The sequence below is a fragment of the Megalobrama amblycephala genome, linkage group LG7 (genome assembly GCF_018812025.1).
Source record: "Megalobrama amblycephala isolate DHTTF-2021 linkage group LG7, ASM1881202v1, whole genome shotgun sequence".
In the NCBI taxonomy this organism is placed as follows: domain Eukaryota; kingdom Metazoa; phylum Chordata; class Actinopteri; order Cypriniformes; family Xenocyprididae; genus Megalobrama; species Megalobrama amblycephala.
Window position 1 is genome coordinate 11,303,273 of NC_063050.1, and position 26,002 is coordinate 11,329,274.

General features: G+C 37.8%; 3 protein-coding genes across 3 annotated transcripts in view; 1 reads left to right on the top strand and 2 right to left on the bottom strand.

Annotated features, from left to right (window-relative positions):
* The window catches only part of LOC125271385 (C-type lectin domain family 4 member E-like), a 58,091-nt gene that overhangs the window by 21,183 nt on the left and 10,906 nt on the right, over positions 1-26,002 (top strand). The window lies entirely within an intron of this gene.
* Positions 1,894-7,296, bottom strand: LOC125271371 (CD209 antigen-like protein C). Its single transcript, XM_048195445.1, has 5 exons — positions 7,148-7,296; positions 3,747-4,091; positions 3,551-3,660; positions 2,596-2,699; positions 1,894-2,480 (listed from the first exon to the last, which is right to left on the bottom strand). The coding sequence occupies exons 1-5, from the start codon at positions 7,254-7,256 to the stop codon at positions 2,345-2,347; spliced, it is 804 nt and encodes a 267-aa protein (XP_048051402.1). The 5' UTR covers positions 7,257-7,296; the 3' UTR covers positions 1,894-2,344.
* LOC125271363 (CD209 antigen-like) lies at positions 13,320-15,289 on the bottom strand. Its single transcript, XM_048195430.1, has 4 exons — positions 14,576-15,289; positions 14,375-14,496; positions 14,048-14,151; positions 13,320-13,923 (listed from the first exon to the last, which is right to left on the bottom strand). The coding sequence occupies exons 1-4, from the start codon at positions 15,270-15,272 to the stop codon at positions 13,788-13,790; spliced, it is 1,059 nt and encodes a 352-aa protein (XP_048051387.1). The 5' UTR covers positions 15,273-15,289; the 3' UTR covers positions 13,320-13,787.

Here is a 26,002-nt window from a genome sequence, read left to right on the forward strand (position 1 = left end):
TCAGATCTGGCAAACAGAAGCGGCCCACACAGCATGTGGGTTCATCATGCCACATGTGCCAGATGTGGGCCGGATCTGGGCTGACACAATGTTGCTATGTGGGAAATTTGATATCTTTCCCTCTTCTGACTGCTGTATTCAATCTCTCTATATGTTTCCCTCTTTTGTAAAGTCATGTAAACACTATAACGAATTTTGTCTTTTGCTATTGGAGCAAAAGGAAATACAAAAATTATATTTGCTGTTGTCTCATTCACTGCTTGAAGTTTTCCCAACTATGACAACTTCTGCTTCTGAGAACTCTGGGAATGTGAAAAGGGTCCATAGCCTGCTGAACTCACTGAGACGACTAACCTCTGATAAACCTGTCCTCTGCTGCGCCCTGCTGGACTGAAGAAAATCTCTCCAAAGTGCAGCAAAGCAGATACAAGAATGAAACATGAAATAAAAATATGGGTTTACAATGTTAATGATGTAAAAGTGACCATTTAACTCCCTCGAGTCAGAGGTATCGCCGGCGATACCACCTCGGTTTTTTCTTACCAGCGTGAAAGAGACTCAAAATATTCTGTCAATGTTGCACATACAATTAAGAGTTATACACCATTTTAATCTGTGAAATATCTTATTTTATTTGTGTACACTCAGAATAAAAACAAAATGTTGTGCTTTTTGCAAAATAAAGAAAACTAAAATGATGTGTGATCTGTCATCTCCCTCTGAACGAAGTCCAATCTGATAGATCTCAGAAAATGAAGTGTAACTTAGTGAATACTAATCACAAAAAAATTAGACTTATGTCTAAAGAAACGTTGAAATGTCAGGTTTTAAATTGTGTATGTCAAATCGAAAACAAATATTTTCTGTTTATGTAATCTATGAAAAGAGACACATGTCAGACGCCTGTGATTAAGCTCATTATCCACTAATGCGGCCACGCCCACGGAGCGAGCGCTATTCATGTGCAAATTCTGAGGCAATACATGCATACATCGTCTCAATTTTGTATTTATTGTCTTGAAAAGTGTTTATCTGTGTGTTATAGCCATGGTTAGCAATCTCTGGAAGCCTCTGTTAGTTCCTGGAATGTCACATGGCCTGTTCTTCTTTAGAGTAAATTGTGGACTAAAGGTGCACAGAGCGCCCTCCAGCTGCAAGTATTAATTGAAAACACAGTATCCAGCGCTCATAGTGATGACAATAAATATTGAATAAATATAACTCCTCTGTACAGAAAATTGACATAAACATATGAGAATCCATCAATATTTCTCCAAATGTGCTAAAAGGCTATATAAGTTAAGAGGTAACATAATTGTTCAGACATTTTTCATCACAGAAATACATTATATTTTAAAGTATATAATAGAATACCATTATTTTAAATTGTAATAATATTTCACAGTATTGTTGTTTTTTCTGTATGTTTGATATACACCATGATGAGCTTGAGACATGTTCACATAGGGTTTTTTCACAGAGCCTACCTGACTGAAAGAGCATATTACAGCTCATTATGCAAATCTTTTGTCTTCTCAGGTGTGAATCACAGCATTATTCATGAAGATTCATGCCTCCACGCATGCTGTGTTTCTTGACAAAAAGTGTCTTACAAAAACTAAATCAATATATTGTTATAAATGAACGAGTAGGCAGGATAATTTTTACATGTTGAAGCAAAAATTCTAGTCTACAACCTTCAATACCCAGAAGTCTTGTGAACACATATATAACATTAGTTTTTTGGCCTTATTTCAGTGACTTAAGTTTTTTTTTGTTTTTTCAATAACCACGCATAAACGTTATTTCTTAAAAAATACAAACATGTACATACATGTTCCTTTTATTGTAACGTAGTTTGTGCTGAATACAGTGTAATGAATACAGTGTAATGACACTTTTTCCATTAATATGTTTATGAACAACTGAAAAAAGCACAAATGTCAGGGCATGTCAAAACTTCTCCAGGCCCCAAATCAGCCTCAGACTCCAGAGGGTTAATTTAAAGGGAACCAACTGAACTGAAAAGCAGTTTCACAGTAATCCTGTATTAGAATAACAGTGTGAATCAGGGTAGCTTTAGACTTGTGTCATTTATTGTGATTGTCTACTACTAAGAAAAATATGAGAAACAGAATTTTGTCATTTATTATTGCAGTTAGAAAAAAAATACTTTTCTTCTAACAAATTACATCTTAATAGCTACTCTTTGTTTTGAAAATTATATAAAAAAAAGATTAAAAAATGAAATCCTAAAGTTAGTTATTTATTAAATGAACTACTAATGAACTAATGAAGCTGGAAGCTATGAGTCAAAGCTATCATGAAGATGAAGGAGCAGATGTTAATTCTCACAAACCCATTTTCTTATCACTGAGCATGGGATGTCATTCCAGTTGCTCAGGACGGGTTTTACGGGATTCAGTTCAATACAGTCCTCATTTCTACCAGCATCATTCGGCTCATTTCTTTCCCAAAACCTGGATAACAATCAGATTCAGTTCCTGAAGAGTTCTAAAAGCATTTACTCACTCATGCTATAAAACTAAATGCAAAAAGTAAACAGTGATTTTCTGTGAGTGTTTTGTCACTTACCCTTTTTTCAGTGTTGAATTATCCACCCATTTCATTCTGCCCTCGTTCTCAATGTCAGACAAACCAATCCACACTCTCTCTTTGACAAATGAAGATATGCACCTCTGTGTGTAAATAAAACAATTAAAGAGTGCGGGTTATCATAACATTTAAGATCTTTATGGTATTATTTGATGGACAGAAATCAAAGACAATTACCAGCATTAAAAATGAATATTCAAAAGCAAGAATAAAGCATTTATTTTCCAAGCAGTTTTAAGACACAAGACTTTGGTGTGACTGTTTCTTTTAATTACTGCCCAGATAGCAAACAATGATCTAAATAATGTTAAATCAATGTTAATATGTCAACGTTAACCACACTGAATCAATATCACTTTTGCACCCACAATTAATGTTGAAAAATGTTGAAATTTCAACAAAAAAAAAAAATTCAATGGAAATGGCATTGAAATGTTACAACGTTATATTGGTTCAACATCATTCAAGGAAACACTGACCACCAGAATGGTGACCAAACATTTTCAATAAAACATCAACATCTAAACCTGTTAATTCTCAAAAAGAACTTCTGCTGAGATCTTGAGAGATTTATTGTCTTCTTTTATCTTCAGTTGATTTCAGGCTGGGTGGCTTTAAGTCAGATGTAGTTGTGTTTCATTTTCTGAGAGTGCAAGAATGATGTTGAACCAACATCACATTGTAACATTGATTCAATGCCATTTCCATTGCTTTTTTGTTGAAATTTTTAACATCTTTTCAACATTAATTGTGGGTGCAAAAGTGATATTGATGCAATGTGGTTAACGTTGACACATTAACATTGATTTTACATGATTTCGATCATTATTTGCTATCTGGTTCTTTGGTTGTTTGTATGTGACAAAATCTATTTCAGTACAGTATGTTCATTCACAACATTGCGGTAACTAGATCTATTTGCCACTGAACTCACCTGCTTCTCTTCAGTGTTGATTATGACCAGATCAGCACCTTGATCCCTGCAGTACTTCCTGCTGTCAGACCAGCTCATCAAAACATTGGATGTGAAAAACCTGCCATTTCCTATCGATAAACATAAACAATTGTATTTATTAATGTGTTGTAAAATGCCAAATATACATATTACACATAAATCTATTTGTACTAACCTTTGCTTTCTATCTGCAATTTCTTTTGATTGAAAGAGTCAACACTTTTCTGTAACTGTCTTTTCTCAGCAGTGAGATTTTTAACTCTGGTCTCCAGCTCCAGTTTCTTCTGACTCAGAGAGTTGAAGTTGTTCTTCAGTTGGTCTTTTTCAGTCATTAGTTCAGTGTAATTGTCCTGTAAGCTGTTGATGGTGTGATTGAACTCTTCAACTGTGTTCTGGTAACTCTTGAACAGAGATTCTCTCTCTGCTGTGTTGGAGATGTGCTGCAGTATGATGAAGACCAGCAGAACAACACAAATGAGCCCAAGACACACTGTCATCAACACCACACATCTGCTTCCTCCTGACAAACAGGACAAAAACACACAGATATCAGTGTATACCCTTCATATTATTAGAAATTAGGTTTCAAATCAACCAACTGTAGCTTTAGTTGGCATTTGCAGATGGCACGGCAGATTGTGTTTACAGTGGTTTCTGGAAGTATTCCAGGGACCATTTAGTAATGTCATTGACACAATCATGCCGATAAGTGATGCAGTGTCGTCTGAAGGGCCCGAAGACCACGGGCATCCAATAAAGGTCTTCCACCTTGTCCCTTACACACAGAGATTTCTCCAGTTTCTCTGAATCTTTTGATGATGAGATTTGCAAAGCTTTTACAATTTGACAAAGATGAACATTGTTTTTAAAGTTTTCCAAAATCTTTTTACAAACTCTTTCACAGTTTTGCCCATCTTTACTTCTTACATCTTTACTCTGCCTCTCTATGACATCTATTTTATAGCTAATTATGCTGCAGACCTGATATCAATTAACTTAATTAGTTGCTAGATGTTCTCCCAGCTGAATCTTTTCAAAATCTCTTGCTTTTTCAGCCATTTGTTGCCCCCGTGCCAACTTTTTTGAGACCTGTAGCAGGCATCAAATTTGAAATGAGCTCATTTAGTGGATAAAAGTGTAAAATTTCTCTGTGTTTTATTGTGAATAAAATATTGGCTAATGTGATTGGAAAGTCTTTTAGTTTTCATTTTATTCAAATTTAAAAAACACCCCAACATTTGGGTTGTATAACAGCCCTGAGACTTTACAGTATCAGACTCTGCACAAAAATGTATGAACTACTGTGTCATTTAGACACACACAATGAGTTTTGATTGGTGGCTCACGGAATGCACTCCAACACAAAGCTTTTTTTTATAGTAATCACTGTTGAGATTCATACGCTGATTCTTGATGTCTGTGTGTGTCTGAATGAGTTTTTATTTCTTTGAGAAAATGAACTTTTAAACTTTTAAGGAACTTTTAAAGGAACTTTTTTCGTTTTTCAAGCACCTTATTACAACCTATATTTACATTTTAAAGTCATGCGCCCGCTAGCTGGCGTGACAATAATGACAGTCTAGTGTTACGTCTGTCATCATGAAATTACGTATGACTGTCGTTACCAATCAAAATGTGTGTTCAAAAAAAAAATTCTTTTTTTTATTAACAACTACACCCACCCCATCCCTAAACCTACCCTAAGTGATTTATAGTGCATATACACTTTATGAGCACATGCGGAACGCATCCTAACCCTGGGATCGAACTCACGATTGTATGATCACATGATTGCACATTGTTATATATTGCAATGCTTTGCCAACTGAGCTATGTGAAACCCCAAATATGATGCAGATAAAAGGCAACAATGCATTAAAATGAAATTGTCCTGTCGTCGATATGGGGCACAACTTTACTAAATGCTTCTATGGGTTGTATTTAAGGGAAATGACAAACGACCTATAAAGGCATGTTGCTATGTTCATAATAAAAAATCTGTTTGAATGTCCACTGCGATTTTCCCGTGCCCTGCTGACACTGACAGCGCTAGTCAAAGCATTTGTCATTTGTGTCTTGTTCCGTGTTCACAACAAGTTTCAATATAAAAGTCTTTGCGACTGAGTGACTCGCTCATAAAGACAATCTTTGCCACCATCTAATGGCATAAAAAATTTAACTTCTGTTGCTATTCATGGTCAGGGACTATTTTTTCCAGCGGAATGGAAGGCTTTTAATGATTCTACTTCATGAAAGTTGCATTGATACATATTTTTTTGGCTTTAATATTGTATTGTGTGGCAACCATTTTATAAAAGCAATAAGCCCCATGAAGCCGTGGTTTACAGTGAATTTATATCAGCTAAGGGGGTTTTAGGCACTCCACTCCGCATCGTGCCTAACAACACCCCTCAGCTGTTATAAATTCACTGTAAACCACAGCTTCACAGGGCCTATTGCTTTAGTTTAAAATCTGCTGATCCTATGTCCTGACATAACATTGCATGAGGTGAACTACATTATATTGGGCATTCAATGTGAACATGATTGATAAAAACAGACACTGTGAGCAGTGCATAAAGTACTGAATGAAAATGTCTGTGTATTAGTCATATAGTACATTTATTTAACTTCAGCTGTGATAAAGTCTGCAAACACAGTGCGAGCATCACTATTGGAAGCAGAAATTGTCCGATTTCACGTCTCCGATTTCAGCTCCACCCCGACTGCACGCGGATACTCTAGCCGATCGGTTGCATCCAGCCACAGCCGATGCCGAACACACCTAATAGATTCTTTTGAGATGAGCAAAATCTGTGCAGAATCGATCACCGGTGATCACCGTGAGATGTATGCCGGTTAGAAACATTTCTGAGTGTGGTCTGACTTGGGATTGTCATCATATTTCTAAAAAATATATAAAAACATTCATGTATTAATGTAAAAATGATTAATAAACACATCTTTTGAATGGAAATAAATAAGTACTTTGGGTATCTTTTTCATTATATTTATTATAATGTAACAGCAAAAGAACTTAACATCATATTTATTAGAAACACAGCGCATGAGTGTGAATCCCGCAATATCCGCCTTAGATCTTGTGTCTGATCCACTATGAGATGAGAGAACTGTCCGATTTGCCTGCACTTTTTTCACTCCTCCCCTCGCTGCAGCCGCCTACCTTCGCTTACATTTCAGTGGAGGTGAGGCACATTCTAAAACGAGTCTAATTTAACTGGGTTTTTTGTTGTGTACAAACTTCTAGGCAAGTGTTTTGGAGCTGAGTTAGAGCTAAACTCTGAAGAATGTAGACCCTCCAGGAGGGATTTAGATAATGCTGTAAATAGAGGTTTTACTGTATATTCTGTATATCCAAATAAGAACATGGTGTAAAAGTAAAAAATAAAAAAAAGAATTCTCTGTTAAATGTAAAAGCAGAAACACTGACATATTGTTCTTAGAAAATATATTTGAAATTGTACATAACAGTTCTCATTTCCTCAAAACATTAGAGACACCTTTAACAACACCATCTGCAACACCATTTCTACTATAAAGTAATTTTCTGCTTACTGAGCTTTTGATCTTTTCCTTCATCCTGTCTGTGATTCAGTGTTTGAGGTCCAGTTGTGGTCTTAATATCTCTGGGTTCATAATTTTCATAAAATTCCTCTAATTCCATAATTCACTGTGTCGAACAGTGCGTTTTCAAAGATGAGGTGTGGTCCTCAGAATAAGTAGTGTTTTATTATTATTATTATTATTATTATTTTTTTTTTTTAATAGTGCTAACCCTAAACAGGAAGTGGTTCAATTTCCAGTCAACAATTTGAACTCCCAGTGATCTCACCATGTGGTCACAATGTGAGCAAAGGAACTTTGTGGAACAATGTGAGCACAACGTGGGCTGATTTCAGAGTCTAATCTCTGATACCAATTTTATGTGATCATAAAAATCCTGGCATTCTACAGCACTGGAGAGACAAATTTCTCATCTTTTGCTGCTAATTATTTTTTATATTTTTATTATATGAATTAGAATTATGTATAATTCATATTCTAGTGTTGTAGTCAAGACCACATAATCCAAGACCATGTCGAGGCCGAGACCAAGACCAAGGCACGGCAAGACCAAGACCAGACCAGCACTAATCAAATTCATCTGAACGATCCGCATTTACTCCCTGAGAAATGTCTTAATTTTAATCATTACATACAATTAGAATAATACAACACTATACAATATATATATAATAGACACTGTTACCAATCAAATGAAATTACTAACAACAAAATTCATATTTGCGCAGCAGAGGTGACAAAGAAACTGCATCTGAATTGGTAAAATTACAAATGCAAAAATAATGTTGAGAATAATGTTTTAAAAATAGCGCTGTCAATTGATTAAAAATTAATGAAGTAGGCCTAATCACACATTTTTTCTGTAATTAATCACGATTTCAAAACATTGGAATTTTTATATTGTAATAATTTCACATTTACTTTCCAAATTAATGTAGAAACAACATAAAGATGGTATATTTTAAATATTTGTTTAATTGCATATTTCTTGAGTGAAGTGGCCATTTGTTTCCGGTTTGCGCTGTACGCGGTAAACCAATCACAACTGATTGGGCCGTTTGGCCAATCAGAGCCAATAAAAACAATAATACATTGACACCTAAACTTCTGTTAATTCTCAAAAGGAACTGTAGACGAGTCAGTTTGGTTTGTAATAAGAGAGATTTAATGTCTTTTCAGTTGATTTCATCTAAGGCTGTGGCTGAAGTCAGTTGTAGTTCTTGTTCCTTCAGTGATTCTGCCTGTTATCATCAGGTGTCTTCAGTATCACTCACTTAAGTATCTAATTAACTCTAACATTGCTGCAGTGTTACTTTAAAGGCAGGAACACACCAAGCCGACGGTCGGCCATCAGGCAGTTTTTCTTCGTCGGCCGACAAAGTTTTCTCAGTGTGTTCCACACCGTCGGCTGAAGTTGGTTCTCGTTGGCTTTTTTCGGAGCTCGTCGGTCCGTCGGGCCCTCTGATCATTCGGATTCAGCTACTGCCACCTGCTGGTACGGAAAGGCATTTAATCTTACGCAGGCACAGAACGGACGTGTTACTTGGCCATCGGCTGTCGAGCGTCGGTTTGGTGTGTCAGGGCAACTTTGGACACAGATGCTGCCGACATGAGCCAACCCGCAGTCTGCTTTCGTTGCCACTAGTTCGTCGGCGTCGACTTGGTGTGTTCCTGCCTTAACACCATGCTGGTGGTTCCCATATGAACTCTACATGTTTGTGCATGTTTAAAGCCAAACTCGAGAACTTGGGTATCATGTAATTATCCTCAAGCTTCCAAGTGGTATATACGACTTGAGAGGGCATCCCATTTTTAAGCTCATATTTACGATAATTTCGATAGCATGTGAAGGCAGCATTAGTTTCAGAGAAACAATACGAAACTCTGCAATAACAACTTAATCAGTTACATCTCATACATCTACTTCGATAAAATCATAGTATAATTTAGTATTGGTTACTTATATCTTTTCATCAGTAAAATGTATTTTATTGTATTTTATTGTATTGTATAGTTCATTTTATTGTAAAAAGCGCTATATAAATAAAGGTGACTTGGCTTGACTTGACTATTCACTTAAATTGGTGATATAAAAAATGGACCTTTTACACACTAGTTTAAAGTTATCAACATTGCAAATCTAGTCAAGTTTTTAATATTTCCATTTAAAAAAAAATAATAGTACACATTTATAAAGCTATACTTTGTGTTATATTACCTTGGCAGTAAATGATTAAAAAAATAAAATAAAATAAAAAATATATAAAATAAATAAACGCTGATGCAAGGGTGTTTCTAATACAGCTGAGGAAGTGACAGAAAATTTGACATTTTTCTCTTCTGACTGCTCTATTCAGTCTTTATATTTTTTTCCCTCTTTTGTAAAGTCATGGAAACACTATCACGATTTTTGTCTATTGGAGCAAATGGAAATACAATTATAGTTGCTGTCGTCTCATTCACAGCTAGTTTTCCCAACTATGACGACTTCTGCTTCTGAGAACCCTGGGAATGTGAAAAGGGTCCATAGCCTGCTGAGCTCACTGAGACGACTAACCTCTGATAAACCTGTCCTCTGCTGCTCCCTGCTGGACTGAAGGAAATCTCTCCATAGTGCAGCAAAGCACATACACAAGAATGAAACATGAAATCAAAGCAATAATATTGTGGGTTTACAATGCTAATAATGTAAAACTAAAAGTGACCATTTAATTTAAAGGGAACCAATTCAACTGAACACAGTCACAGTTTCAGTATCAGAATAACAGTGTGAATCAGGGAAACTTTAGACTTCTGTCATTAACTGTGATTGTCTAGTATTTCAGAAAAATATGAGAAACAGAATAAATCCATAATTTATTTAATTTTGCAGTAAGAAAAAAAAAACTTAATCTTGTCTTTGTTACAATCACAGAAGAGGACAGCGACACAGGAATACTGGTAATATAGTTTATTATAACAACCAGGACGGCAGACAGAGTGCAGGTGAGTTAATGCAAGTGGATACGTTGGCAGATAAGGATGATGGCTTACGGTCACACCTAGGAGTTTGAAGAATGCCTTCCAGACCCTGGAGAAAAAACTGTGGTCCTCGGTCTGATACAATATCCTCAGGAATTCCATAGTATCTGAAAATACAGTTAAACATTAATTCAGCAGTCTCCATAGCAGTAGGCAATCCTCTTAGAGGGATCAGACGACATGACTTTGAAAATCTGTCCACAACCACAAGTATGCAGGTACAGTTGTCTGATACTGGGAGGTCAGTGATGAAATCAACCCCTTGGTGTGACCATGGGCAATTAGGAACGGGCGAAGGCTGGAGTTTGCCAGAGGGAAGATGGCGTGGACTCTTTGAGATGGCACATTCCTTGCATCCCTGCATGTACCTCCTGACGTCAGCTGCCATGTTCAGCCACCAGAAGCGTTATTTAAGCAACAAGAGGGTTTCATTGACCCCAGGGTGGCCAGTGCCCAGTGATGAGTGAGATGCGTGAATGAGGGGAGTGTGCCGTGTCCAGGTGACGTAGAGCAAACCTGAGGGAAAACCCGGCGGAGCGTTGGTGGAGGCATTAGACTCGGGAAGGGTCTCTTCAGACCAGACAATGGGATTTACAAAGATTTTCTCTGGCAGAATAGATTCAGGGACTTCAGGGTTGTCATCAGGACCATGGATGCGAGAGAGAGCGTCAGCCTTTACATTTTTGGATCCTGGACGATACGTGATGGAGAAATTGAAATGGGTAAAGAACGGAGCCCATCTTGCCTGACGTGGGTTTAGTCTCTTTGCATCACGAAGATATTCCAGGTTTTTATGATCGGTTAAGACCACAAACGGATGTTTGGCTCCTTCGAGCCAATGCCTCCACTCCTCGGGGGCGAGCTTGATGGCCAAAAGCTCCCTATTCCCAGTGTCATAGTTTACTTCCGCCGGGTTGAGTTTGCAGGAGAAGAAGGCACATGGGTGTAATCTACTTGGGTTCCCATGCTACTGTGAGAGGACTGCTCCCACTCCAAGAGGGAGTGTCGACTTGTTGTCGAGGCGTCGACTTCCATGACGAAGGGCTTGTCGGGATCAGGGTGATACTGTAACCTTGAATGAAGCGTCGATAAAAATTGGCAAATCCAAGGAATTTCTGAAGTTCTTTTACTGTTGTGGGAATGTCCATGACTGCAGAGACCTTCCTCTCGTCCATCCGGATGACACTGCGAACGATGTAGTAGCCAAGGAACTGCACTGAGGGCTGGTGGAAGATACACTTCTCTGCTTTCAGGAACAGGTTGAACTCCCTCAGGCATTGCAGGACCTCTGCAATGTGGTGGCGATGGTCAGCCATGCTCTGGGAGTAAATCAGGATGTCGTCGATGTATACTAAGACTGACTTGTGCAGGAACTCCTGGAGCACCTCATGGATGAAATCCTTGAATACTGAGGGGGCGTTGACAAGTCCATACGGCATGACCAAGTATTCGTAGTGGCCAGTAGGGGTCACAAACGCAGTCTTCCATTCATCCCCCTCACGTATCCGGATGAGGTTGTACGCGCTGCAGAGGTCCAACTTGGTGAACACAGTGGCACGAGAGGAAGTGGATACCGAAACTTTACAGTGATTTTATTGAGGGCTCTGTAATCTATGCAGGGCTGCAAGCCTCTGTCCTTCTTCGCCACAAAGAAGAAGCTTGAAGCAGCAGGGGAAGTAGACGTAGCCTTGGGACAGAGCCTCTTTGATGTAATCCTCTATGGCTTTCTCCTCCGGGATGGAAAGTGAATAGATTTTTCCTTTGGGCACTGGCTCACCGGAAAGCAGATCAATGGCGCAGTCCCATGGCTGGTGTGGAGGCAGCGTGGAGGCTTTCTTGGGGCAGAAGACGTCGCTGAAGTGGGAGTAACATTTAGGGAATTCCATGGAGCGATTCTCTAGGGGACTTTCAATGGAAGTAGCACAGACTGGTAATTCTTCGGGATGTAGAGAACTTGGAACAGGAAATTCAGGAAAACAGTCCAGGAAACACTTGTCACCCCACTTCAGGATCTCCCTAGTCTTCCATGAGATGACCGGGTTGTGCTGCTCCAAGACCAGATGGAGTTGCTCTATGTGGAGGATGCCGACTTGGAGTTGAATGGGGCCGATGCTGTAGCGCACTTGACGTAGTGGTTTTCCGGTTACCGAGTGGATCTGATAAGTCGAAGGCATGGCCGTTGTCTTGAGTTGGAGGTGGCGGCAGAGGGCCCCGGAGATGAGGTTCCCGGCTGACCCAGAATTGAGGAGGGCATTAACTGGAAGACAAAAACCGGCAGCAGTAAGGTTTACAACAGTGGTGAGTGGTTTCATCTTATTTATTGAAGGAATGATAACACTCACCATCAGCGATGTAATGCCCAGAATGACCACAATACAGACATAAATTCTGGGCCAGCCGCCTCTCCCACTCAGCTGAAGACAGACGAGCATTTTCCATTTGCTGATGAGGGTGTAGATTGATGTCAGGTGCTGTGTGAGGGTAGAGCCTGGCGTGTCTGTGACAGTCTTCTTAACATACATCTTAATAGCTACTCTTTGTTTTCCTATATGAGATCATGCAATGATCACAGTGACATCACACCATTCTCATACAGTGACACTCACAGTGAGAGTAATAAGTGAGCAGGTTGAGAGGAGGCAGATCAAATATCGGTCACCGGGGGAACATTCTACTTCCTGTTTCTCAACACTATCACAGTGATATCACAGTGATGTCACATGGTGAGCTCATAGTATAAATGCACACCTAGATAGATGATTAAGCAACTCAACTGTGTTAAGCAACACAAACAGCATTACCAGCTTCACTTATTACTAACCAGACTGACTTTATTTCTGTCACACATCTACAAAAGCTCTTATTGAGAATTAACAGAGGTTTAGATGTTGGTTTTATTGTTTGGTTTGATGTTACCACCATGGTGATCAGTGTTTGCTTTAGTTCGGTTTTTGACACTTGACTTTTAATGTTACATTTTCTCTGGCGGTTGTAACTGTGTTTGTAAGACACATTTGTTATGACAATGAAAGTCAAAAGAGAATGTATCCAGGTGATGTTGGTTTAATTGTAAATATTTAATATAATAATCTTGTAATTATACAATTTCAGATCCAGCAGTGTCATAATCATTTATGAAGGATTTTAAAAGCATGATAAGACACAAACATTTTGAACTGCTGTGTTATTTAGACACAAAGAGACATTAAGAATCAGCGTATGAATCTCAACAATGATGACAATCAAAAGCTTCATGCTGCAATGCATGCTGGGTACTTTGTGTAGTGAGTGCACTTTGACCACACATTGTGACCAGAGTATGAACACAATGAGTGCGCTTTGAGGTTACACTTTTAGATCACTAGCTGTGACCTCAAATTGTGACCACATCACATGTATCATGGGAGCTCATGATACATGTGATGTGTGATGTGGTACATGTGAGATCAAATTGTTAATTTGGTTGAAAATTACATAAAAAGATTTTTTTTTTAAAATTAATCCTAAGGTTATTTATTAAATGCTGACAGTAACCTTCATCAGAAATCATTACTACTAATGAAGCTGGAAGATACGAGTCAAAACTATCATGAAGATGAAGGAACAGATGTTAATTCTCACAAACACATTTTCTCATCACTGAGCATGAGATGTCATTCCAGTTGCTCAGGACGGGTTTTGCAGGATTCAGTTCAATACAGTCCTCATTTCTACCAGCGTCATTCGGCTCATTTCTTTCCCAAAACCTGAATAACATACAAATATAATACAATTAAATAATAAATTATAAATGTAGTTCCTGAACAGCTCTAAAAGTAATTACTCACTAGAACAGAGTATGTGGTTTTCTGTGAGTGTTTTGTCACTTACCCTTGTCTCAGTGGTGAATTATCCACCCATTTCATGTTGCCCTCATTCTCAATGTCAGACAAACCAATCCACACAAACTCTTTGACTAAAGAAGATATGAACCTCTGTATGTAAATAAAAAGAGTGAGAATCATAATTTGCAGTCTTCATCTGGTATTAGTTGACTGTCAGAAGACAAGAACAGTTTTATGAAAGATGTTTGTTATCATATTACTCTTTGCATTTATTTTCCAAGAAGTTTTAAAACAAGAGACTTTGGTGTGATGGTTTCTTTTAATTACTGTTTGTATGTATGATTTTATATGATCTATTTCCCAATGAACTCACCTGCTTCTCTTCAGTGTTGATAATGACCAGATCAGCTCCTCGATCCCTGCAGTACTGCCTGCTGTCAGACCAGCTCTTCCTCTCATCGGATATAAACAAACCATCTGGATTCCACAGATATTCTAATAGAAACTGAACTTTTTAAAACTGTATACATTAAAAAAAAAAACTTAAAAAGCTTGCAAACTGATTTGTACCAACCTTCTTTACAACCTTTTATCTTCACTTCATCACTCAAAGACGTGACTTTGCTTTCTAACTCCAGTTTCTTCTGATTCAAAGAATCAACACTTCCCTGTAACTGGTTTTTCTCAGCCGTAAGATCACTGACTCTGGTCTCCAGCTCCAGTTTCTTCTGATTCAAAGAATCAACACTTCCCTGTAACTGGTTTTTCTCAGCCGTAAGATCACTGACTCTGGTCTCCAGCTCCAGTTTCTTCTGATTCAAAGAATCAACACTTCCCTGTAACTGGTTTTTCTCAGCAGTGAGATCTTTGACTCTGGTCTCCAGCTCCAGTTTCTTCTGATTCAAAGCGTCAACACTTCCCTGTAACTGGTTTTCCTCAGCAGTGAGATCATTGACTCTGGTCTCCAGCTCCAGTTTCTTCTGATTCAAAGAATCAACACTTCCCTGTAACTGGTTTTCCTCAGCAGTGAGATCATTGACTCTGGTCTCCAGCTCCAGTTTCTTCTGACTCAAAGAGTTGAAGTTGTTCTTCAGTTGGTCTTTTTCAGTCATTAGTTCAGTGTGCTGTAAGCTGTTGATGGTCTGATTGAACTCTTGGACTGTGTTCTTGTTACTCTTGAACAGAGATTCTCTCTCTGCTGTGATGGAGATGTGCTGCAGTATGATGAAGACCAGCAGAAGAACACAAATGATCCCGAGACACACTGTCATCAACACCAAACAACACCTGCTTCCTCCTGACAAACAGAGAGAAAACACACAAATATCAAATAAAAAATTCACTACATATTTTTTTTTTTTTTTAGAAATAAAGGCTCAAATCCACCTTTATTTTTAGATAATACACAGGCCTTTTTAACAAAAATTAATAATGGTAGTGAAATTTCTATCTGATTCAAATAAGAACATATCTAGAAAAGCTCAATAAAAATAATTCCATGTTAACAAATATAAAAAGCCGAAACATGGACACAATTTTCTTTTAAATTATGAATAATATTTTTAATTTCTGCTTCAAATTAAACTTTCTACTTACTGCACTTTTGATCTTTTCCTTCATCCTGGCTGTGATTCAGTGTTCGAGGTGATTGTCAACATTTTCATAAATGTCCTCTAACTCCATTTTCTCTCTTATGTCTGACAGCAAGTGTTCACAGATGAGCTCTGTGGTTGAATGATAGACATGGTTTCTTTTAAATAGTGCTGACCTTAAACAGGAAGTTTAGGCTTTATTGGTTTAGACAGAGCAAAATAATTTCATTCCCACATTGAAACTCTCTAAAACTCTCTGTGTACATACTCAAACACTTTTAAATAGTTACATTATATAAAGTGATCAAAGAATGACCCCTTTTGTCAATCAAACAGTGCAAGTTTTTAATGACTGAGTTCTGGACTCGAGCCAAAACTCCCATCTTATTCAACAAATCTCTTACTTACATTGTATTTGCACGTTTAGTTATGATGAAAGTATTCGTTAGTGTGCAGAAATTGAGATGTAATAACGAGATCACTGCTTTCATGCGCTCAACATGTCTGTGATCGGCAACAATGTTCATCTCTGCAACCTTTCATGCCACGATCTAAATATAATGCCATAGATCTAAATGTAATGCAACACTTTTCACGATTAGTAAACCTTGAGAGTTGTAATAGGAAAAACGTGCTAAAAGTTTTTGAGAGTGTAATACTTATCTGTTTCATATGCAAATATGTCAGCCAATCACAGCAGTGGGCATTTACACTGAAGTCTCACAGCAGACACGCCCCTTAAAACAGAGCGTTCAAATCAGAAGACTAAAATCAGCCTAGTAATAATGCCTTTTATTTCTAAATCATGACAAGTTTGATGTAAAAATCATACTAACATTATAAATGCACCCCAGGAAACGTTATAAAACAATAAAACAACGCAGTTCATGATTCCTTTAAACAAGTGGGTGACAACAGGATATTAACATGCATTTACTCAGTATATAGGGGTCAAGTCAAGTCAAGTCAAATTTATTTATATAGCGCTTTTTACAATTTGTAATTGTTTCAAAGCAGCTTTACATATTAGGAGCACAGAAAAAAGAGAAATGGTTAAAATAAGCTGTACAAGCAAGCGTGGTAATATGTAACATATACAAGATGGTGCTACATTAAGCCAATGTCGGCTGACTCCCAGGGGTGGAAAAAACCCCCTAGGAGAAAAACCCAGCGTGCTAGCACTGGGAAAAAAGTCCTAGGAGGGAAAAAACCCCTTGGAAGATATATATAATATATGTAAATGGATATGGAGATCAAAATCTGAATTATACATTTTTATTATAGAGATTAAAAATAGATTATATATAAATATATGTAAGCGGATACGGAGATTTAAAAATCTGAATTATAGATGCAGCCAGAACTGGATCTGTAGGCCCATTGTCTCCTGGGCTACGTTGTAGTCAGGTCCAGACACAGGTTCTCCATCTGATCTGGATACGGCCTGGATCCAGCACCCGGAAAACCTCAGGATAAGCAGAGAGACAGATATTAGCGTAGATGCCATTCTTATTCTGATGTACAGGTATATCTAGTGTTATAGGAAATGTTCTCGGTTCCGGCCGACCTAATTATTGCAGCGTAACAATCCTTTAACGGATTTGAAAAATGTTAATGTATTGATAATGTGTTATGTGTATGCAAGAGCAAAGAGATGTGTTTTTAGTCTAGATTTAAACTGACAGAGTGTGTCTGCTTCCCGAACAATGCTAGGAAGATTGTTCCAGAGTTTAGGTGCTAAATAGGAAAAGGATCTGCCGCCTTCAGTTGTTTTTGATATTCTGGGTATTATCAACTGGCCTGAATTCTGAGATCGCAATAGACGTGAAGGACTATAATGCACCAAGAGCTCGCTTAGATATTGGGGAGCTAAACCATTTAGAGCTTTATAAGTAAGTAGCAAGATTTTAAAGTCTATACGATGTTTAATAGGGAGCCAATGTAATGTTGACAGAACTGGGCTAATATGGTCATACTTTCTGGTTCTAGTAAGAACTCTAGCTGCCGCATTTTGGACCAACTGTAGTCTGTTTAAAAGCCGAGCAGAACAACCACCCAGTAGAGCGTTACAGTAATCTAGTCTTGAGGTCATGAATGCATGAACCAACTGTTCCGCATTTGTCATTGAGAGCATATGTCGTAATTTAGATATATTTTTTAGATGGAAGAAGGCGGTTTTACAGATACTAGAAACATGACTTTCAAATGAAAGATTGGTATCAAAGAGCACACCCAGGTTCCTAACTGAGGACGAAGATTTAATGGAGCACCCGTCAAGTGTTAGAGAGTATTCAAGGTTTTTTCGTGAGGAAGTTTTTGGTCCAAAGATTAGGATATCAGTTTTTTCTGAATTTAATAATAAGAAATTTCTTGTCATCCAGTTTTTAATGTCAGCTATGCATTCTGTTAGTTTTGTGAATTTGTAGGTTTCGCCAGGGCGCGAGGAAATATAGAGCTGAGTATCGTCAGCGTAGCAGTGAAAACTAACACCATGCTTCCTAATTATCTCTCCTAAGGGCAGCATGTACAGAGTGAAAAGCAACGGTCCTAGTACTGAGCCTTGTGGTACTCCATATTGAACTTGTGATCGATACGACATCTCTTCATTAACTACTACAGACTGATAACGGTCAGATAAGTAAGATTTGAACCATGCCAAAGCAATTCCACTAATGCCAATATAGTTTTCAAGTCTTTTTAAAAGAATGTTGTGATCGATAGTGTCAAAAGCAGCACTGAGATCTAATAACACTAATAGAGAAATACAGCCACGATCGGATGATAAGAGTAGATCGTTTGTAACTCTAACGAGAGCAGTCTCAGTACTATGGTATGGTCTAAATCCTGACTGGAAATCCTCACAGATTCCATTTCTTTCTAAAAAGGAGCACAGTTGTGTTGAAACTGCCTTTTCTAGTATCTTTGACAGAAAAGGTAGATTCGAGATTGGCCTGTAATTTACTAAATCTCTCGGATCTAGTTGAGGTTTTTTAATAAGAGGTTTAATAATAGCCTGCTTAAAAGTTTTTGGCACGTATCCTAGTGTTAACGATGAATTAATTATATCAAGAAGTGGACCTACGACCTCTGGAAGCATTTCTTTCAGTAGTTTAGTCGGCATTGGGTCTAACATACATGTTGTTGATTTTGATGATTTGATAAGTTTAGATAATTCTTCCTCTCCTATAGCGGCGAATGATTCTAGTTTTACCTCAGGGACACTACAGTGCACTGTCTGAAGCGAAACTGTAGACGGTTGCATGTTTATAATTTTCTCTCTAATATTGTCAATCTTGCAAGTAAAGAAGTTCATAAAGTCATTACTGCTGTGCTCTTTGGAAACGTCAGCAGTTGAATCTCTGTTTCTAGTTAATTTAGCCACTGTGTCAAATAAGTACCTAGGATTATGTTTGTTTTCTATTAAGAGATTTGAAAAATAAGTAGATCTAGCATTTCTTATAGCCGTTCTGTACTCAATCATTTTTTCTTTCCACGAAAGGCGAAAAACTTCTAGTTTTGTTTTCTTCCAACTACGTTCAGCTTTTCTCACAGCTCGTTTTAGAGCCCGAGTGTGCTCATCATACCACGGCGTTGGATTAGTTTCCTTAATCTTCTTTAGACGTAAAGGAGCGACTGCATCTAATGTGCTGGAAAAGAGAGAGCCAATAGTTTCTGTTGCAGCATCGAGTTCTTCTAAGTTGTCAGGTATACTAAGGCGATGAAACTGCTCGGGGAGATTATTTATAAAGCAATCTTTAGTGGTAGAAGTGATGGTTCTACCATATTTATGGCTGGGTGGTGGTTTTGTAGCCTTGGCTAACTGTATTATACACGACACTAAATAATGATCTGATATATCATCGCTCTGCTGTAGAATTTCAACAGCATCAATATCAATTCCATGCGACAGTATTAGATCTAAGGTATGATTACGACAATGAGTGGGTCCTGACACGTGTTGTCTAACTCCAATAGAGTTTAAAATGTCTGCAAATGCCAATCCAAATGCGTCTTTATTATTATCTACATGGATATTAAAATCACCAACAACAAGGACTTTATCCGCAGCCAGTACTAACTCTGATAGAAAATCAGCAAATTCTTTGATAAAGTCAGTATGGTGCCCTGGTGGCCTGTATACAGTAGCCAGCACAAATGTCAACTTACATAATGTTACATAAAGCACCATCACTTCAAAGGAGTTATATTTGAAATTCTTTTGAATGATTCTGAATATATTACTATAAATTACAGCAACACCTCCCCTTTTGCCTTTCTGTCGAGGATTGTGTCGATAGTCATAACCTTGAGGACTAGACTCATTTAAAATAATGTAATCGTCTGGTTTTAGCCAGGTTTCTGTCAAACACAGCAAGTCTAGTTTATTTTCTGTGATAATTTCATTTACAATAAGTGCTTTTGAAGAAATAGATCTAATATTCAGTAGCCCAAGCTTTATCATTTGTTTATCTAATTTATCTGTGATTTTCATTTTTTGAACATCAATTAAATTTTTACCCTTAAAAGGTTTCGGAAGTTTTTTGTATTTACTAGTTCGAGGTACAGACACAGTCTCTATGTGATAATATCTAGGTGAAAGAGTTTCTATGTGCTGTGAATTATTTGAGTTCTGTGACGTGAGGCGGCTAGCAGACGGTCGGTTTAGCCAGTTTGTCTGCGTCCTGATCTGGGCCCTGGTTTGTCATGGTTTAGCTCTAAGACTATTTGCCAAATTTCTAGATAGAAGAGCAGCACCATCCCGGGAGGGATGAATACCATCTCTTTTCAACAGATCAGGTCTGCCCCAAAAGCTTTTCCAATTGTCTATGAAACCTATATTATTCTGCGGACACCACTTAGACAGCCAGCCATTGAGTGATGATAACCTGCTAACTATCTCATCACTCCGACGAACAGGAAGAGGGCCAGAACAAATTACTTCTGCTGACATTGAATTTGCGAGTTCACACACCTCTTTAATGTTAATTTTAGTGATCTCCGACTGACGAAGTCGAACATCATTTGTGCCGACGTGGATAATGATTTTAGAATATTTATGTTTAGCATTAGCCAGCACTTTTAAATTTGCTTTGATGTCAGGTGCTCTGGCCCCCGGCAAACATGTGACTATGGTGGCTGGTGTCTCTATTTTCACGTTCCGTGTAATAGAATCGCCAATAACTAGGGCACTTTCAACAGGATTCTCAGTGGGTGCGTCACTGAGTGGGGAGAACCTGTTTGATGTTCTAATCGGAACGGAAGAGTGGTGTTTGTTCTTGCCACTATGCCGCCTCACAGTCACCCAGTTAGCCTGCTGCGTGGCTTCTACAACCGGAACCGAATGTGCAGTGTTTACTAGGCTAGTCGCATCCAAAGCAGTATCTAAGGCCCTTTCATTCTCACTATCCTCAATTAAAGTTTGGATGCGTGTCTCTAATTCTGAGATTCTCTCTGTCAGCCTGACAATATCCCTGCATTTATCACATGTGTAAGTCTCACTGCTGACAGAAAGAGCTAAGCTGTACATGTTGCAGTTAATACACATGATAATCGTCGGACATGACTGACCGTGTTTTTGTACGCCGTCCGAAAAGCTGCATCGCACACGGGACTCGCTAGCTGGATGTCTCGGTCGCTTGCCGGTGCCTGGGGCAAGGGTGATGTGCGGGACGCTGTACCTCGCGGTGGATCGATGAATGCCGGGCAGCAAAGTCTCCACAGCTTCCCGATCTGGCGAGGACAGATCAGAATAACATACATCGGATAAATCCGCCATTAGATCGACAAGGAAGGTTAGTTTAGAGGAAAAAAAATAGACGGTAGCTAGCAGGCTAGCGGGCTATGGCTGACACTAGGTGATTACGCTGGTAGATTACTAGTAATAAATCGTTCCGTTTAGTAATACTATGCAATAGGTTAAGTAATCTAGTGAAAAATAAGAAAGTTATATTATGTGAATAGGAATAAAGAGAAAGATTTAGGATAAACTCCACGAAGCTTCGAGCGTAGGTCAGACAGCAGGCAGGCAAAACACTGAGGGGTCAGTGTTCTGCCATTTATTCTCTAAATAAATATAACAGGCTCACCATATGAGAAACTGGATGTGAGTTTATTAAAGAACAATGTAATTTCTTGCATAATGGCTATTTTACTTTTCTCTTCTAACAGAATGTCATCTGAATATCCACATTTTGTACATTACAGACACTTATAAAACAATAACAACTCGATAATTTATATATACAGTGAAATCAGCTGACATTGACTGGACAGAAACCTCAGTCAGGAATGATGTGATTACAAAAACGATTCCATAAAATAATACATAAAAGTGAACATGTTATCAAATGTGTCACAACAATTAGGTGTGGAAGATCATTCCAGTTATTCAGGACCGGATTTTCAGGCATTAGTTCAATACAGTCCTCACTTCCACTTTGGTCATTTGGTCCACCTCTGAGCCAAAACCTGAAAAACATGTATCAAATTTCAAATATCAAATTAGGATCCCATATTTAAATTATAACAGAGTCGTAACAGAGTACTCTTTCAAGAGAAAAGTGTTATGTTTATAGAAGGTGCATTTGTATTTGCAGTTCAAGTGGTTGCAGAACAGGTGTGTCTTCAGTTGTGGTGGTCTCACTTTAAGAGAGAGAGAGAGAGAGAGAGAAGCAAAACTCAAAAATTAAGCACAAATAAGATGTTTTAGCACATACCCTTGATTCAGCATTGAATTATCAACCAATGTCAGACATTGTGCTCTGTGTATTTGTTTTTTCCCTCTCTCCGCTTTTCCCTGTCACTTTCGCTTTCTTAGACGCCGCTCATTGGTTCAGCCACCTGTCACTCATCATCCGCTGACGTCATCCGCCCATCCTTTCACCAATCGCAAAAGACCACCGCTAATAAAAGAGCACGCCAGACCACCCACAAGCCCCCCATGCTGATGATTGTTTGCGCTGTAGTTTTTGCTAGTGTTGGCGAGAAGAAGTCTCACGAAGCATTGAAGCTTTGCAGCCAAGTGATTCACAAAAGTGTTCATTTCTCGAGGCTTCATTTGCTCTCAATACCACCTGGTGGTCAAAGAGTGTAAAACAAGCAAATACATTACAGATGACCTGATGTGAGCTGTGATACACTTTATTTTTCACCAGTTATGGTTTAGAAATAACGGTGAAGAAAAAATCAATTTCCACAAAGACTTATATATTTATTTGAATGTAATGTGTATTTTCTGTATGTATGTAATGATTGTAAGTATAACATAACTGTGTAATAAACATATTGGTTTTTAAATGAATGGGGCTATTAAATGTGTGTAAACAAATTCTTTGGTCATAACAGGCAGGAGGGGCGATATTATTATTCTAAAACCACAAATTCTGAGGGTATCCCATGTTTATGTCTGTCAAAATGTCGCGCCAAGATCGAACCAGTCGAACCATTCGAACCAGTCAGGCAGAGGCGAGGCTTCGAACGTCATCAATGACGTCACTGATCTAAAGCATACAAGCCTCGATTCGCGTTTCACTGAAAGCTTCCGGGATTTCTCGACACACACTCCGAAGCATCGGCACAGACCGCAACATCACTAGTTTTTGCTGTCATCTGCCTTAATCTCTGTATCCCATTTTGTTCATGTTGTCTGCTTTGTGTGTAGGCTACGTTCGTCCTCGTTTGATATATTCGTTTCTTTCCCTTTTATGTAACCCTTGTCAGAGTGTTACCAGGCCGGGAAAAAGCGGACAGGTAAGGACGTCACGTGACATACATTGCAACACACAGGAGCTTTTTGTATAGTACATTAGGTTAGGGGTGAGTGCCACCCCATGTATTTTGGTTTTTGACTAGGCAGCGTAGAATAGTTAGGGCGTCTCGGACGCTGAAGACTTTTCTTTTCCATATTTTTCTTTGTTAGTTAGTCTTAGGGGGGATATTTATAAGCTGGTTTGGTTTTGTTATTTTCTTTTCTTTGGCGCCGCCCGCGTCCCTTCTTCCCTTCCTCCCTGTCTCTTGTACGTTTGTTCTTGTAAATACTGTATATATTTTCAAATATTCTTGTCTGTTTACGCTTACCAACATACCTTTATACCCTTACCTTGTATTCACACTTAATAAATAATTGCATGATTGTTCTTTCGGCTTCGTGGTTCTTCGCCCCATACATTGCTTATATGTGTTTCATTTTAATGTCAGTTTTATAATCTTATGCCCCTGTACCCCCTAGACCTTTTCAGGGGTCGTAACACCAATCCACACTCTCTCCTTTACTAATGAAGTTACAGTACGAACCTCTGCGTGTGAATAAAAGCAGAAATAAGTGTGATTTCCCCATTTGCACACAATGATGAGAAATTAAAGAAAATGAGAAAATAAAAGTGTGGTGTGACTGTGATGGGGAACATCCAAATACAGGTAAATAAATAGTCACACTGTTAAAGGATTAGTTCACTTTCAAATAAAAAGTTCCTGATAATGTACTCACCCCCATTTCATCCCAGATGTTCATGTCCTTCTTTCTTCAGTCGAAAAGAAATTAAGGTTTTTGATGAAAACACTCCAGGATTATTCTCCTTATTGTGGATTTCTAGCTTACTCTGTATGTCCTACACCTTCCCTATTCTACTTACGTAACGAATGCAGCACCAGTTAAGTCCACTATAAGGAGAATAATCCTGGAAATTATCAGAAAAATTTTATTTAAAAGTGGACTAATCCTTTAAGTTTATTGTAATTGCTATTATTTTTCAAAGTTGTAAATAAAACAATTATTTGAGTATGTTTTCAAGAAGATACTATTTCATTTCTTCTACTTCAAAATTTAATGTTTAATTGAATGTGTTACTTGCCATTTTTTGTAATTGTTTGTAAAATGTTTTAGCAATTTCTAACTTTCGTTGTAAAGGGGCACATTTACTGTGATTTGCTGATTTAATTTGGTTAAAAACTATTCAGTGTTCAGTCTGAATAGGTGAACCAGTAAAATTGAACTTCGGTAAAGTTGGTTTTATATTCGCACATTCAGACTTCTGATAAATTCAGACTTTCCAATAAATGTGCAATAAATTAATGTTTGCGAATTTTAAGCAGCGACATGATATTGACAACCAACGATTGTCAACTTACAACATTTTTCACAGTCGATCAAAATGGCAAGTATTGTTTTAATGGCATATTTACTTGTGAATGTTCACTGAATGTCCAATGTAGTGTGATTAACAAGGCTATTGAATACGGATGTCCGAATGTGCGAATACCAACTTTACCGAAGTTAAAATTGACTGGTCTAAATATCTCACTCACTCAGTCATCACCCCTTTTATTCAAGTGTATTCAAATATGTTCATTCACAAGAGAATTGCTGTAAATTAGATCTATTTCCCAATGAACTCATCTGCTTCTCTTCAGTGTTGATAATGACCAGATCAGCTCCTCGATCCCTGCAGTACTGCCTGCTCTCAGACCAACTCACTGGATATGAACAAACCTACCATTCCCTTTCAATAAATACAGTACAAACAATTTTATTTATCATTTGTGTTATAAAGTGCAACTATAAATATAAATCCACTTGAACAATCCCTGTTCAGATAACTTCCTTAGTTCATTATCCAACTCCAGTCTCATTAGACTTGGAAGAGTTGACCCAAAAATCTACTTCTTCCTGCCAAACAGGACAAAAACACACAAATATAATTTATTAACTTTCACTCCATAATATTATGATATGGTTTTTAAAAGTGAATGTTTTGACATCTGGAAATCCTATACATTAGAATATGCAATCAAAAACATACTGAAAAATTAAACAAAAATAATTACATGTTAAAATATTTCATTTAAAAGCGGAAACAATGACATATTAATCATAAAACAATGATTGGATTTTTATGCAACGTTTTTCATCCTCTCAAACATTAGTGACACAATGTTATATTTCTGCACACATAAAAGGTTCCTGATTTTGTTATTTTCTCTAACTTAATCTTACAGTACAGTACTGTGTGTGTTCACAGATGAGGTGTGTGTTTTTAATGGTTATTAGACAGTAAATGGTTCCATTCAGAAAAACATCTAGGTTTTTATTATCACTTTGAAACTCTGTAGGCTACACTCATACTATTGAAAGTATATATTACATTTAATGTAATGTAGTCAAAGTCAAAGTGTGGATTTTCCCATGATCATATTGTAATATAAAAGCCATAGAAATTAACTCAAAAACTCTAAAATAGGTGAAACTTGGCCTTTAAAGGTCCTTTAAATACAATTGTATTTATGGCAACTAACTAGATAGGAATTAATAATATTTTCACATGGCAGCATCACAGTGGCATTGGAGTGACTGTAGAAAATAGAGACTGTGAGATTATGATGATTTCATGCACTGTAAAAAAAAAAATAATAAT

What these genes read in the sequence shown, in the direction of transcription:
- LOC125271371 (XM_048195445.1), bottom strand. Translation starts at nt 7,256, where the DNA reads ATGGAATTAGAGGAATTTTATGAAAATTATGAACCCAGAGATATTAAG. An exon ending in AGGAAAAGATCAAAAGCTCA is followed by an intron (nt 4,092 to 7,147) that starts GTAAGCAGAAAA and finishes CCTGTTTGTCAG; the next exon opens with GAGGAAGCAGATGTGTGGTG. An exon ending in AATTCAACACTGAAAAAAGG is followed by an intron (nt 2,481 to 2,595) that starts GTAAGTGACAAA and finishes ATTGTTATCCAG; the next exon opens with GTTTTGGGAAAGAAATGAGC.
- LOC125271363 (XM_048195430.1), bottom strand. Translation starts at nt 15,272, where the DNA reads ATGACAGTGTGTCTCGGGATCATTTGTGTTCTTCTGCTGGTCTTCATC. An exon ending in TCAACACTGAAGAGAAGCAG is followed by an intron (nt 14,152 to 14,374) that starts GTGAGTTCATTG and finishes ATTTACATACAG; the next exon opens with AGGTTCATATCTTCTTTAGT. An exon ending in AATTCACCACTGAGACAAGG is followed by an intron (nt 13,924 to 14,047) that starts GTAAGTGACAAA and finishes TATGTTATTCAG; the next exon opens with GTTTTGGGAAAGAAATGAGC.